Here is a 16126-nt window from a genome sequence, read left to right as displayed (position 1 = left end):
CCTGTCTGTATGAATCAGATGCTACCTCAGTGACGATGATAAACATCTACAACATACTTTAAACACTTCAACTTCATTATCATTTCTTCCCCGTCTATTTTTATTATTTTATATTGTTCCTACCTATTGTAATCTAATAATAATTTTTAAAATGGCTAGATATGATGCTCATTACTTGTAAATTCGATATTTGCCTTTTATTTGCTTGAACCTGTGGCCCCTTGTCTTACTCTCAATTTAATTTAAAGACATTTTCTGGATTACCTTGTCTGTACTTATTACAATCTTGTATGCCTCTATACAATCACCTCTCGGGTGCTTTCTCTCAAGGGGGTGAAAAGTGGTTGGATTGCCAGCCCGTTAGTCACCCCACCTCTCCATTTTGTGCCCCTGCTGAAGTTAAATTTCTCCCTCAGTGTCTCCAGTCTTTCCTCGTAACTCGGAGCGGTTCGGCTCTAGGGCTCAGCCTTGTGGCTTCCTGCATTGTCTCCAATGTTTGAATGTTGCCCGTGTGTCTCTGACCACAACTGGACACAGTAATCAGGGGGTGGTCTGAACAGAGCGCTGTCAACTTGATCATGACTTCCTCTGACTTCGGCTCTACTCCTGTGTAATTCAACATTATGTTGACTTTGTTGATTGTTGCATTGGTTGGATATTTTGGGGGAAAAGTTCAGTTGGTAGCGCCACCCGTTAGCGCCTTAAGAGGGCGCTAAGTGGGGCGCAAATCAACTAGTGCCCGGGCGCAGCGATATCTGCGTCTCTCGCGAAATTGACCGGACATTTTGTGGCGGCGCTAAACAATACCGCCACGATCTCCTGCGCCGGCAGATCGTGACGTCAGTCGAGTGTGCAACGCCCTGTTAGCACCCCAGACCAGAAACTGAGTGGCGCCCCCTGCCTTACCGCCTGCCGCTAGCAACGACAGGTTGAGGAGAGCGTTCTGCTGTCAGAAAGGGACTAGGGGAGCGCTATTTAAAGGCGACCACTTCCTGCCTTTTTTTGTCAGTGACATTTTTGCACCACACATTCTGAGAGAGAGAGAGAGACTTCTGGAGAGATTCAACGCTGTGTGAAGGAGTTTTGGGTACTGAGCAGCACTTTGCAGGTTCACTTTGATTTGACCTTCCTTGCATCGATTTAGAAGAGACTGTGGGGGCTGCACTCAGCTCTTTCCCTGGGTCGCTCCATTGTTCTTTCCCGCAGATTTGATGTACAGGTCTCTCCAGGCCCAGATTCAGGCCGAGATTCAAGGCTGCAATGAGCAGGATGTGGATGCAGAGCAAGATCGACCCTCCCCTTTAAGATAAAAATAGAAAATGCTGGAGAAACTCAGCAGGTCAAGCAGCATCTGTGAAGAGAGAAACAGAGTTAACGTTTCAGGTCGATGACCATTCGTCAGAACTCCCCTTTAAGAACTGGATGGCGCCAGTGTGTCTGTGCTCCATTGCTGATTGAAATCACATGAGCTTCGCCAGCGCTGTGAGGTAGCGCCTCGCTCCTCGGCCTTAGCGCCTTAAGACAGGTGTGAAGCGCCTGATTTAGCGCTCCAATCACCTCCAGGGGCGATAAAAACCAAGTTTGCTGTCGGAGGCGATAATTAGCGCCAGGCGCTAAACTTTGCGCCCGGCCGATAATAGTGCCCCAAACGGGGCGATACTGAATTTCTCCCCCAGGGAGAGGGCTCCACCATTGGTGGCCGTGCCTTCAGCTGTCAAGGCCCTAAGCTCTGGAATTCCCTGCCTAAACCTCTCCGCCTCTCCTCCTTTAAGACGCTCCTTAAAACCTACCTCTTTGACCAAGCTTTTGGTCATCTGCCCTAATATCTCCTCATGTGGCTCGGTGTCAAATTTTGTCTGATAACACTCCTGTGAAGCGCCTTGGGATGTTTTACTATGTTAAAGGCGCTATATAAATGCAAGTTGTTGAAAAAGTATAAAAAACGTTTTAGGAAAAAAATTCTGTACAGGAAACTCTTTTTTATCCAGCACCGACGGGACCGGCGTGGTGCCGGTTGATCAAAAAGTCCGGATTATAGAGAGGTATACTTACCAAGGTACGAGTGCCCCGTACACGGCCACAGATCCAGGCGTCCCTGTTGCATGGCAACAGGTGCAGGAACCCCGGTTACACGGCCACAGATCCAGGCGTCCCTGTTGCATGGCAACAGGTGCAGGAACCCCGGTTACACGGCCACAGATCCAGGCGTCCCTGTTGCATGGCAACAGGTGCAGGAACCCTGGTTACACGGCCACAGATTCAGGCGTCCCTGTTGCATGGCAACAGGTGCAGGAACCCCGGTTACACGGCCACTAATATGAAGTAAAACTTACCTGAACCTACTCCTGAATTTTGCCGGTTAAGAGAGATTTCTGGTTATTTAGGTGCTGGTAAAAAGCGAGTTTCCTGTATTTTGATATAATATAACAGTACTACAGTGACTACACTTCAAAAAAAGTACTTCATTGACTGAAGTGATTTGGGACACTATGAAAGGTGCTGTGGAAATGCCAGTCCTTTCTTTTTACTCTCTTTTCAATGTTGTTCTAGATTGAAGAGTACAGAGAGGCCCTGGAGGAAATCCTTATCAGAGGACAGAATGGCATACGCCTGGTGCCAGAACTGTATGCTGTTCCTGCTGAGAAGGTCAGGCATTACAGTCAGTTCATTACAAATTATCTTAAGCCGTGATCACGTCTTTTTATTGAGAAAATGGAGAACATTACCACTAGAAATTAAACTAATAAAACAGCCCGACCAATTCATGTTTGAGTTCACAGTTATAGGGAATTCAGAAGAAACTTCTGAGAATGTGGAACTCGGGAGTGGTTGAAGCGAATAGTATCGATGCATTTAAGGGAGGCTGGATAAACACATGAGGGAGAAGGGAATAGAGGGTTATGCTGATAGGGTTAGATGAGGAAAGACAGGAGGAGGCTCGAGTGGAGCATAAACACCGGCATGGATTAGTTGGGCCGAATGACCTGTTTCTGTGCCATATATCCTGTGTAATTCTGTGTAATATATATCTTCAGCAATAGGTATTGGATGTTAATTTAATTAATTGACCTGAAAATGACTTCAGTTGCAGCATTTACATCATTTAAAACTTTTTCATTTCTTGACTGTAGCTTTGTTTGTTTGGGAGTAGATGATTTAAGATGCAGAAACTTGCCAACCTTTGGCATGTCTGTCTGTGCAATACTGTCAGACAGTGGGGGGAAATTCAGCCACATTTGTCATCTGTGCACCAACCGTCTTGAACATGGAGAGTCAGGAGTTTAAGGATGAGTATTTGCAAATGAAAATCAGCATGATTCCCGGCTCCATGTCTCGGCACTGCGACTGGCCACTGCCTGTAACTGCTGCTGCTCCGGAACATGGAACTCTGCCATGTGCTGTGGGCAGAAATTCTCCGGATAGTTCTGCGAGACCTGGAAATATTCTCCCTAGTGTGCAACAGAGTGCCACCCCGCAGAGTGGAAGCAGCAGGCAGGAGCCAGGAGCTCCCTTAGTGGTAAGGGGGATGGGTGCCAGTATGAGGTGGGGGCAGGGGGATGGGTGCCAGTATGAGGTGGGGGCAGGGGGAAGGGTGCCAGTATGAGGTGGGGGCAGGGGGAAGGGTGCCAGTATGAGATGGGGGAAGGGTGCCAGTATGAGGTGGGGGCAGGGGGAAGGGTGCCAGTATGAGGTGGGGGCAGGGGGAAGGGTGCCAGTATGAGGTGGGGGCAGGGGGAAGGGTGCCAGTATGAGGTGGAGGCAGGGGGAAGGGTGCCAGTATGAGGTGGGGGGCAGGGGGAAAGTGCCAGTCTATGCCAGCATTGTCTGGTATGGGGGGAGGGGGGAAGGTGGAGATGAAATCCAGTTTGAACTGAGAGAAAAGGGTTTTGAAGAGTTCCATTGTGAACTGATGGTGGGAGGAGATTGCCAACATGAATTGGGGAGCGGGGAAGAATGGAGGAAAAGTCTGCCAATGTGAAATGGGAAGGTGAGGGAGAGAATGAACTAGTGGGAGGCCAGAAGGAAATCCCTCCGTGCCACAGTGACTATTGTATAAACAAACTACTTTAAACTGATAAAGGGATTCGATAGCGATCTATTCGATGGGGAAACTATTTCCTGTGGTGGGGCTATCCCGGACAAGGAGCCGGGCTGTTCAGGGTGATGTCAGGAAGCACCTTTTCACACAAAGGGTAATGGAAATCTGGAACTTGCTGTTCCCGGGGGTGAGTTGAAATTTTCAAGAATGAGATTGATATTGACAAGGATATCCAGGATTATTGAATCAAGGTGGGTATGTGGAGTTAAGATAAAGATCAGGAATGATCTGATTGAATGGCAGAACAGGCTCGAGGAGCAGAATGGCCTACTTATGTTCCAAAAGCAATTTAATGATCCAATTGAGCAACTGAGAGTACTAATACATGTCCACGATAGCCTGGAATCCTTTTGCAAGAAATGAGAATCTGTATCCCAAGATCCCTTTGCGCCTCTACCCCCGTTTAGACTTATTTTCCAAGGAATAGGGCCTCCTTATTCCGCCTCCTTGTGAGTCCAGAGCACAAGTGTTGGTAAGTGTAGGGCATGGCAGCCCTGCTCTCGACACTATCCACACCTGTACTTCCCCTCGCTGACTCTATTCCCGCGTCTTAATTCAGAGCCACTGACACCATTTGTGGTGTTGCCTCTGCGTGGATCAGAGACTGAACCTGGCGCCTCCTGTCTCGCTGCCACCTGTCTTTATCCACCCAAACACCAGCGATTTATTTTACTTGTACGTTTAATGTTTCTTTCCCCTCTGCAAAGTTGCTACATTACAGGCCACAATGAGGAACAGCTTCCAGTGAAGCATACACGTTTTCGTAAATTCTTAAGTTTGTGAAGCACTGAAGTGAAGTGGTTTCACAGAATTGTCATCTTTTGAAATTTAGGCATCATTGGTGGTTGCAATTGCTAAATATGAATTCCCACATTGGACCTTGATTACAGTCGAATATAAACATGCTGTTTGTTGTCACCAGGTGGATGAAGAATACAAGAGCCCACATACGGTGGACAGAATTGTAAAAGGAAAATTGCCTCACATGTGGGGACAATCTTTATATATCCTCGGGAGCCTCCTGACTGAGGTACGCACCAATCCCATCACTTTAGGGGCAGTGGGGCAGCAGTTTCACCCAGTCTTCATTACATTACATATCCGATATGGTTCAATCAAGGTAACGTTTAGCAATTCATTTAAAACCAATGTGTATCCACCCTCAGAAACAACCTCATCAAATGATGAAGACACATTATGAGGTGACTGTCAAGGAGGGGAGCAGGTTATCGAATATAACGCTTGATCTGTTTTGACACAGCTTAAATTAATATATACACAAATAAACTAACCCAGGCAAAAAAAATACCTTCTGATACAAGTACTATTCATTGACCACATCACCCTTCAGTTTAAAAAGAAATCCGATTGAACAGGTCTCCTGTGTGTTATCCATTATTTCATCATTCACCGTATAAGCCGACAGCTGCCGTGTGCATTTGTAGTTTTCCTCTCCGGGCAGGAAGCTGTTTTCAATGCACTATGGGTTACGATATTTTAAATGCGTTGATGATCTCATTAAACGGAGCACAGAGCTGGAATCTCCCCGGCCCTTTGGGTAATATAAGTTAGGGTTGCTTATTTTCGCTTTGGCTCGGCTTCAGGGCATGGGTCATGAACCTTTAGAGTCGATGCACTGAAACAGCCAGATCTCTTTCTTTCACCACTGGCTTTAGTTCTTTTCCCGGGAGCGTGTAAGTATTTTGGGGCATTTGACCAGCCCACATTAAACATCATTTGCCAAACACGAGTCCATTCCCCCAACACATTGCTTGCCGTAGTCGAGCATCCTCAGCGCCATCTCTCGCACACATCTTGATACCATCCACAAACTCAGGGATCATTTCACCCAACACATACTTCTAGATCATTAATGCAAATGGTAAATAGCAAAGGTCCTAACACTGATCCCTGTGGGACACCACTGGTAACTGGTCTCCAAGCAGATCCAAATCCATTGACAACCACTTTCAGCCTGCGGGCATTCAGCCAATTCTCAACCCACCGCGCAGACTGCCACCAGTTCCACAAGATTCGATCTTGTAGAGACACCTTTTATGAGGTACCTTATCAAAAGCTTTCTGAAAGTCCATGCAGGCGATGCCTAATGGGTTACCCCCATGCACTAACCTGGTGCGGCCTTCAAAAAATTCAATCAAATCTGTAAGACAGGACTTTTATTTATGGAAACTGTGTCGGGTGTCCCTGATGAGGCCTTCTCAAGCGTATTTCCTATTACTGGCATCAAGCTAATGGGCCTATAGTTCCCCGGTTCTGACTTATTTTAAAAATTGGAACTACACTGGCTTCCCTCCAGTCCAAGGGAGCAGTCCCCGACTGCAGCGACCTATTAAATATACGGGCAAAGGGTTCGCACAGCCCTGTCCCAGCTCCGTAAGCACCTTCGGGTGGATATCATCCAGGCCGGCAGCCTGATCGATTTTGAAGTTCTTTATTCTTTCTGAAGTTATATCCTCATCTATTTTAATACTAGCTGGAGTACCCGGCGTTGCCGAGGGAACTGAAGAACCCTCTGCCATGTTTATAAAACTGTTTATAAAACTGCTGGGATTGAAGAACTCTTGATAAGCACCCAGGAGGTGGTTCTTTAACTTTGTTTTTTGTTAATGGGGATCGCCAGTAGCCATATACTCCAGGTTTTACAGTTTTCCTTCTATGTGAATTTGGAGGTAGCAAGCAGAATTATAATTTTGCAATGTTATCATTGACATTAATGAGAGAGAGAGAGAGGGAGAGAGGGGGGGGAAGGAGAGAGAGGGGGAAGGAGAGAGAGGGGGGGAAGGAGAGAGAGAGTGAAGCGGAGAGAGAGAGAGTGAAGCAGAGAGAGAGAGAGGGAAGGAGAGAGAAAGTGAAGCAGAGAGAGAGAGGGAAGGAGAGAGAGAGAGGGAAGGAGAGAGAGGGGGGGAAGGAGAGAGAGAGAGGGAAGGAGAGAGAGAGAGGGAAGGAGAGAGAGAGAGAGGGAAGGAGAGTGAGAGAGAGAGGGAAGGAGAGTGAGAGAGAGAGGGAAGGAGAGAGAGAGACAGGGAAGGAGAGAGAGAGACAGAGAAGGAGAGAGAAAGAGAGGGAAGGAGAGAGAGAGAGTGAAGCAGAGAGAGAGAGGGGGAAGGAGAGAGAGAGAGAGGGGGAAGGAGAGAGAGAGAGGGGGAAGGAGCGAGAGAGAGAGGGGGAAGCAGAGAGAGAGAGGGGGAAGGAGAGAGAAAGAGGGGGAAGGAGAGAGAGAGAGAGAGAGAGGGGGAAGGAGAGAGAGGGGGGAAGGAGAGAGAGAGGGGGAAGGAGAGAGAGAGAGAGAGAGGAAGGAGAGAGAGAGAGGGGGAAGGAGAGAGAGAGAGAGGGGGAAGGAGAGAGAGAGAGGGGGGAAGGAGAGAGCGAAAGAGAGGGGGAAGGAGAGAGAGAGAGAGAGGGGGAAGGAGAGAGAGTGGGGGGAAGGAGGAGAGAGAGAGAGAGGGAAGGAGAGAGAGAGGGGGGGAAGGAGAGAGAGAGAGGGGGAAGGAGAGAGAGGGGGAAGGAGAGAGAGAGAGGGGGAAGGAGAGAGAGAGAGGGGGAAGGAGAGAGAGGGGGAAGGAGAGAGAGAGGGGGGAAGGAGAGAGAGAGGGGGAAGGAGAGAGAGAGAGAGGGGGAAGGAGAGAGAGAGGGGGAAGGAGAGAGGGAGAGGGGGGGAAGGAGAGAGAGGGAGAGAGAGAGAGAGAGAGGAAGGAGAGAAAGAGAGAGGGAAGGAGGGAGAGAGAGAGTGTGAAGCAGAGAGAGAGAGTGAAGGAGAGAGAGAGAGGGGGAAGGAGGGAGAGAGAGAGAGGGGGAAGGAGGGAGAGAGAGAGGGGGAAGGAGAGAGAGAGAGGGGGAAGGATGAGAGAGAGGGAAGGAGAGAGAGAGGGAAGGAGAGAGAGAGAGGGAAGGGAGAGAGAGAGAGAGGGAAGGAGAGAGAGGGGGAAGGAGGAGAGAGAGAGAGGAGGAAGGAGAGAGAGAGAGAGGGGGGAAGGAGAGAGAGAGAGAGAGGGAGGGTACAGGAGAGAGAGAGCGGCAGCGAGCGGAGCGGGGGAGCGGCGCTGGCGGGGAAGGAGAGGGAGATGAGGTGAGTCGGCCGGAGCGGGAGCTGAGCTGAGGTGAGTCGGGCCGGGCCTGAGGCGCTAGGCCGCACACGGGGGCTCCGGGTCACCGCGGCCGGGCTCTGAGTCCAACCCTTTCCCCGGGGTGTCTTCCGCTCTTATCTATCTCCTTCCCTCACTCTCTCCTTCCCTCTCTCTCTCTCTCTCTCTCCTTCCCCCTCTCTCTCTCTCCTTCCCCCTCTCTCTCTCTCTCTCCTTCCCCCTCTCTCTCTCTCTCCTTCTCCCTCTCTCTCTCTCTCCTTCCCCCTCTCTCTCCTTCCCTTTCTCTCTCTCCCCTTCCCCCTCTGTCTCTGTCTCTGTATCTTTTTTCCCGGTCCCTCACTCACGGCAGGCCGCAGCCTTAGGCCCCGCCCACACACGCCATGAAATGCCCCCCGTGACGCATCATACCGCGGTTCCCCCGTAGGATTGGTCAACCATCACGTCACGTAACGCTAATGCGGCCCGTCGATTGGTCCATCCACGATTTTGTCCGTTTTTTGTACACTGTCCGAACAATTTTTGAATGACCAAAAAATAAACATGCCTATGACACTCCCCTAATAAGCTTTCTTTTGATATAACATATGTGTAGGTACGCTCTATAACTTTTGAGTTTACCGCGCGCATACACACAGACAGACAGACTCATTTTTATATATATAGATTAACAATTTAATTGAAAGCAACACCGCTTAATGCTGTTCTTTCATCTTCAAGAGTTAAGACTGATGCACAGTATTTGTTTGTCATCTCCGCCACACCCTCAGGGTCCTTTCTAACCTGTCCTTGAGCATCTCTCAATGGCCCAACACGGACTTTGAAGTTTCTCCGAGTCTGGACATTGCTGAATCAGCTTTTCCCATGATTGCCACAGTTATCCACTATCCTCCATTACCCCTTTAGGTGACCTGATCGCAGCCTGAGTTTTCTTTAACTGTCCACGGTACTTATCTTTGTTTTGCTGGGTATCATGTAACTTTACTTTAATTGTTTATTTGTTTATGTACCTAAGCAGTCATCCACCTCCGCTTCTTCTCACCACACGCCCTTCTTTCTACACGGCTTCTGTGCATTTTAATCTGTTCTTTAAAAACTTGCCAGTTATATTCAGTTGTGTCCCAGCCCGAGCCCAGTTGACCTGTCCCGAATCCTCTGCCATTTTATTAAGGTGAGCCCTTTTGAAAAGAGAAGATGGTCATTGTGGCCAAAAAGCCAAACAAATGCCAACACCTTCAAACCTGTCACCTCTTTCCCGGATGGATTTTGGGGGACGCACTTGTGTCCTGGTTCCTCTGTACTCATACATACTAAGTAAGAAAGGGCGGTAAAAATGTTTCTCAAAATTCTGGCGCCAACTATCTGTGAATCAGCACAAGTGCTATTTTTCTTTACGTTTTGAAGTGTTTTATTCAGAAGCAGCACGTGTCAGTATGTGCGACAAGTCATTCTGATTGTAGGAGGGCAGGAGGAGAGCTTGCGGTGACATACTCCTGCTCATTCATCTTCTAGCTGCTTGTGGGATATTGTTGGTGCAGAATGGATGTCACTTGCAAACCAAACCATCACTGCATTACAAAAAAGTCATTCATTGTGTAAAGTGCTTTGAGACATTTCAACGTGAAAGGCATTCTATGAACCTAATACAGGAAACTTTCGATTAACCGGCCACTAAATAACCGGAACGCTCTATCCACCGGCAAAATTCAGGAGTCGGTTCCGTTAACTTTTATTACTTTTATTACCTTTTTAAACTCCATTTGTTGCTGTGCAAGGGTGTAGTTGAAGCTGTTGCTAAGCTACAGAGACGCTTGCAACTTGTGCCGATTGTTTTGAAGCAACAGGGTTTGTTGCTTTATACGGAGCTCAGAGCTCCGTATCTTTTACTATAGCCTTCGGTTATCCGGCATTGTTGATGGACCGGCACCAGGTCGGTCCCATCCGTGCCAGATACCAGAAAGTTTCCTGTAGTGAAATACAGCGAGAAGGTAGGTAAGTGAATCAATATTTGTAAAGTAAAAGAAATATATTTGGGATTTTAAAAATACTATGGCGAAATATATTTTAGCATCTTAGAAAGCCATTAAAAAATATATATATTATTCTGGCTTTGCCCTTTATGTAAATGTAACTGCAGCATTTTGTGCAACTACATTTAATGATAGGTGTCGTGTTTCCTTGTGTTTTGCCAATGGTTCTTCAGGAGCTGAACTCTGGCTGTGGTAAACATTTCAGTACAGGTAGACTATCCTTTATCCGAACTTCCGAAAACCTCTAAAAACCGAAAGTTTTTTTGTTCAGCGTAAGTCGTGCGCACGACATGACCAGAGTGGCGCACGACTTACGCTGAGCAGGGCAGAGGGTCACAGAGTTCCCTCCTGTGTAGGAGATTGCAGGCCGAGCCGGGCAGTGTGAAGGAGGTACCGGGAGAGTGAACCCAACAATACAGCGGCCCGTCCGATATTCTTTTCTCCCGACCCCCCCCCTCCCGACCCCCCCGACCCGTCCGATATTCTTTTCTCCCCCCCACCCGACCCCCGACCTGATTTGCGGGCCAGCTTAGTAGGAGTCAGCCAATATCCGGCTTTCCAGAGAAGCAGGAAGGGGAATGAGACACGGAACAGTCGCAAGAAGTAGCCTGAACTTTTGCAATTTATATTAAATACAAATTTCCCAGTCTTATAATAATACCTTCTGAAATCCGAAAAATTCCAAAAACCGAAACTCAGCTGGTCCCAAGGCTTTCGGATAAGGGATAGTGTACCTGTAACAGTTTGTGAAGGTAGATGAATAAATGAAACCCATTGCTGTGGGAGATTTTCATCAATTGTGTCTAGCAGTTATTAGAATGCTTGAAATATTCCGTAAGGGTTTTGTTTAGCAAAAGGCCTCTGAATTTATTTTTATGACAGTTGCCTGTTTTCCAGCAATCCTTCCCTTTTGGGACTCTTTCCCATTGCGAGTTTCCCATGGAAGGCTGAGCTGGTTGTAGTTGAGTGGAAGCTTGCAGAGGGAGCATTGCCAGATTAGTAAGTGGAAAAGCAGCAGAGGCAACTCAATCACCTTCAGCAGCAGAATACTGCGGATGCTGGAAATCTGAAATAACAACAGAAAATGTTGGAAACACTCAGCAGGCCCGGCAGCATCCGTGGAGAGAGAAACAGAGTCAACGCCCCAGGTCTGGGACCCTTCAGTCACCCTAGTCACCCTGGGGCGTTGACTCTGTTCTTCTCTCTCCACGGACCCTGCCTGGCCTGCTGAGTATTTCCAACATTTTCTGTTGTTATTTCAATCACCTTCAGCCCGCTCGGGTTTACTTTTACCATTGATTCGGGTCTTGGTTTGCTTTGCAGGGATTTCTTGCTCCTGGTGAAATTGATCCTTTAAGCCGAAGACTTTCTACCGTTGGCAGGCCTGATGTTGTTGTACAAGGTCTGTCCGATACGTCGACCATCACTAGTCTACTCTCCAATACATAGCTTCAACGCTGCAGCGGCCCGAAGCGGTTTTGTTGAAAAAAAATCAGTCTTTTATTTCCCCCTTCACTTTTCATTAAATCATTAATGTATTATTGGTGACGTAGGAATGGTCACAGCTTCATTTAAACGGGGCCAAGTAGGCCGTTAGCATTTTCTCCCTCATTGCACCACCACCTAATCAGATTTTAAAATCAGTGAACGCACTCCTGTTGAAAATTTATATTGAAAATGAAGATGAATTGACATTACTGGAGGTAACTCTTTCTTTCTCATCGCATAGTGTCAATATTGGCAGAAACCGAAAAGATAAAGAACATCTTAGCAAAACATAACTTGCATGTCGACGCTGTTTCTGACATTCTTCCTATCAGAGTGCAGCCAGGAAGAATTCTAAGCCACATATATGCGAAACTGGGTAAGTGCTGCATAAAGCTCGTGTTGTTCACACTAGTTAAATCACTTAATGTTGTACCAGTACACAGTGATATACGGGATTTGTACCGCATTCCATTCAGCTTGGAAGGTAACTCTCAGGATGGGACCAGAAATTTTAGAATAATAATTAAATGATTAAGGAAAATGTGAGAATCTGAAACAACAAATTGCTGGAAATTAACAAAGCCTGAAGATTATCGACCTGAGATTAATTTATCTGTTTTGTTTTCACCTGGTGGAGCAGGTACATTTCCAGCGTTATCTCTCGCTTTCTTTCCCTCTCTTTTTGTTTTTCTCTTTCTCTGTACTATGTATGTGTGTGTTATATATACAGTAATCATAAATTGTTCATTCTTGGCTGTGTAGTTTGCCAAATTGATCACTTTCAACTAAAGGCTTAATAATTGGCTCCTGTTGAAAATGTTTCCAGTTTCCCTGTTCGTCTCCTGCCTCCTGATACCTATCCCTATTTTCCTGGGACATCTCTTGCTCTCTCTATCTGCTTCTCATACTCTTCTGCACTCTTCATTCATTCTCCATGTGAGAAATATATCCTGAGCTGGCGATGGGAGGCAGAATGACCAGTCCTCAATAACAGGGCAAGGGAGCTGGTGATGGGAGGCAGGATGACCAATCCTCAATAACAGGGCAAGGAAGCTGGGGATGGGAGGCAGGATGACCAGTCCTCAATAACAGGGCAAGGGAGCTGGGGATGGGAGGCAGGGTGACCAGTCCTCAATAACAGGGCAAGGGAGCTGGCGATGGGAGGCAGGATGACCAATCCGCAATAACAGGGCAAGGGAGCTGGGGATGGGAGGCAGGATGACCAATCCTCAATAACAGGGCAAGGGAGCTGGTGATGGGAGGCAGGATGACCAGTCCTCAATAACAGGACAAGGGAGCTGGGGATGGGAGGCAGGATGACCAGTCCTCAATAACAGGGCAAGGGAGCTGGTGCTGGGAGGCAGGATGACCAATCCTCAATAACAGGGCAAGGGAGCTGGCGATGGGAGGCAGGATGACCAATCCTCAATAACAGGGCAAGGGAGCTGGCGATGGGAGGCAGGATGACCAATCCTCAATAACAGGGCAAGGGAGCTGGTGATGGGAGGCAGGATGACCAATCCTCAATAACAGGGCAAGGGAGCTGGTGATGGGAGGCAGGATGACCAGTCCTCAATAACAGGGCAAGGGAGCTGGCGATGGGAGGCAGGATGACCAATCCTCAATAACAGGGCAAGGGAGCTGGTGATGGGAGGCAGGATGACCAATCCTCAATAACAGGGCAAGGGAGCTGGTGATGGGAGGCAGGATGACCAATCCTCAATAACAGGGCAAGGGAGCTGGCGATGGGAGGCAGGATGACCAATCCTCAATAACAGGGCAAGGGAGCTGGTGATGGGAGGCAGGATGACCAATCCTCAATAACAGGGCAAGGGAGCTGGTGATGGGAGGCAGAATGACCAATCCTCAATAACAGGGCAAGGGAGCTGGGGATGGGAGGCAGGATGACCAGTCCTCAATAACAGGACAAGGGAGGTGGGGATGGGAGGCAGAATGACCAGTCCTCAATAACAGGACAAGGGAGCTGGGGATGGGAGGCAGGATGACCAATCCTCAATAACAGGGCAAGGGAGGTGGGGATGGGAGGCAGAATGACCAGTCCTCAATAACAGGACAAGGGAGCTGGGGATGGGAGGCAGGATGACCAATCCTCAATAACAGGACAAGGAAGCTGGGGATGGGAGGCAGGATGACCAATCCTCAATAACAGGACAAGGGAGCTGGTGATGGGAGGCAGGATGACCAGTCCTCAATAACAGGGCAAGGGAGCTGGGGATGGGAGGCAGGATGACCAGTCCTCAATAACAGGGCAAGGGAGCTGGGGATGGGAGGCAGGATGACCAGTCCTCAATAACAGGACACTGGAGCTGGCGATGGGAGGCAGGATGACCAATCCTCAATAACAGGGCAAGGGAGCTGGTGATGGGAGGCAGGATGACCAGTCCTCAATAACAGGGCAAGGGAGCTGGTGATGGGAGGCAGGATGACCAGTCCTGAATAACAGGGCAAGGGAGCAGGTGATGGGAGGCAGGATGACCAGTCCTCAATAACAGGGCAAGGGAGCTGGTGATGGGAGGCAGGATGACCAGTCCTGAATAACAGGGCAAGGGAGGTGGGGATGGGAAGCAGAATGACCAGTCCTGAATAACAGGGCAAGGGAGCTGGTGATGGGAGGCAGGATGACCAGTCCTGAATAACAGGGCAAGGGAGCTGGTGATGGGAGGCAGGATGACCAATCCTCAATAACAGGACAAGGGAGCTGGTGATGGGAGGCAGGATGACCAATCCTCAATAACAGGGCAAGGGAGCTGGTGATGGGAGGCAGGATGACCAGTCCTCAATAACAGGGCAAGGGAGGTGGGGATGGGAGGCAGGATGACCAGTCCTGAATAACAGGGCAAGGGAGCTGGTGATGGGAGGCAGGATGACCAATCCTCAGTAACAGGACAAGGGAGCTGGTGATGGGAGGCAGGATGACCAGTCCTCAATAACAGGACAAGGGAGCTGGTGATGGGAGGCAGGATGACCAATCCTCAATAACAGGACAAGGGAGCTGGTGATGGGAGGCAGGATGACCAGTCCTCAATAACAGGGCAAGGGAGGTGGTGATGGGAGGCAGGATGACCAGTCCTCAATAACAGGGCAAGGGAGCTGGTGATGGGAGGCAGGATGACCAGTCCTGAATAACAGGGCAAGGGAGCTGGGGATGGGAGGCAGGATGACCAGTCCTGAATAACAGGGCAAGGGAGCTGGTGATGGGAGGCAGGATGACCAGTCCTGAATAACAGGGCAAGGGAGCTGGGGATGGGAGGCAGGATGACCAATCCTCAATAACAGGGCAAGGGAGCTGGGGATGGGAGGCAGGATGACCAGTCCTCAATAACAGGGCAAGGGAGCTGGTGATGGGAGGCAGGATGACCAGTCCTGAATAACAGGGCAAGGGAGCTGGGGATGGGAGGCAGGATGACCAGCCTTGAATAACAGGGCAAGGGAGGTGGGGATGGGAGGCAGAATGACCAATCCTCAATAACAGGACAAGGGAGCTGGTGATGGGAGGCAGGATGACCAGTCCTCAATAACAGGGCAAGGGAGCTGGTGATGGGAGGCAGAATGACCAGTCCTCAATAACAGGGCAAGGGAGCTGGTGATGGGAGGCAGGATGACCAATCCGCAATAACAGGACAAGGGAGCTGGTGATGGGAGGCAGGATGACCAGTCCTCAATAACAGGGCAAGGGAGCTGGTGATGGGAGGCAGGATGACCAGTCCTCAATAACAGGGCAAGGGAGCTGGTGATGGGAGGCAGGATGACCAATCCTCAATAACAGGGCAAGGGAGCTGGGGATGGGAGGCAGGATGACCAGTCCTCAATAACAGGACAAGGGAGCTGGTGATGGGAGGCAGGATGACCAATCCTCAATAACAGGACAAGGGAGCTGGTGATGGGAGGCAGGGTGACCAATCCTCAATAACAGGGCAAGGGAGCTGGGGATGGGAGGCAGGATGACCAGTCCTCAATAACAGGGCAAGGGAGGTGGGGATGGGAGGCAGAATGACCAGTCCTGAATAACAGGGCAAGGGAGGTGGGGATGGGAGGCAGGATGACCAATCCTCAGTAACAGGGCAAGGAAGCTGGTGATGGGAGGCAGGATGACCAGTCCTGAATAACAGGACAAGGGAGCTGGTGATGGGAGGCAGGATGACCAGTCCTCAATAACAGGACAAGGGAGCTGGGGATGGGAGGCAGGGTGACCAATCCTCAATAACAGGACAAGGGAGCTGGGGATGGGAGGCAGGATGACCAATCCTCAATAACAGGACAAGGGAGCTGGGGATGGGAGGCAGGATGACCAGTCCTCAATAACAGGACAAGGGAGCTGGGGATGGGAGGCAGGGTGACCAATCCTCAATAACAGGACAAGGGAGCTGGTGATGGGAGGCAGGATGACC

The 16126-nt window shown here is 49.3% G+C and overlaps 1 protein-coding gene across 2 annotated transcripts in view; it reads left to right on the top strand.

Annotated features, from left to right (window-relative positions):
- Positions 1-16126, top strand: part of LOC147107294 (phosphorylase b kinase regulatory subunit alpha, liver isoform-like) — a 157293-nt gene that overhangs the window by 57432 nt on the left and 83735 nt on the right. For both annotated transcript variants that reach the window (XM_086006176.1, XM_086006175.1), the window contains exons 11-14: positions 2551-2646; positions 5022-5129; positions 11553-11631; positions 11959-12093. In XM_086006176.1, the coding sequence (XP_085862302.1) occupies positions 2551-2646; positions 5022-5129; positions 11553-11631; positions 11959-12093 (418 nt within the window). The remainder of the gene's footprint in view (positions 1-2550; positions 2647-5021; positions 5130-11552; positions 11632-11958; positions 12094-16126) is intronic.

Source organism: Somniosus microcephalus, chromosome 14, assembly GCF_052327205.1.
Source record: "Somniosus microcephalus isolate GS21.2 chromosome 14, FLI_Smic_1.0, whole genome shotgun sequence".
NCBI classification, from domain to species: Eukaryota; Metazoa; Chordata; class Chondrichthyes; order Squaliformes; family Somniosidae; genus Somniosus; species Somniosus microcephalus.
Note: the sequence above shows the minus strand (reverse complement) of the source record. Positions and strands in the feature narration are given on the sequence as shown.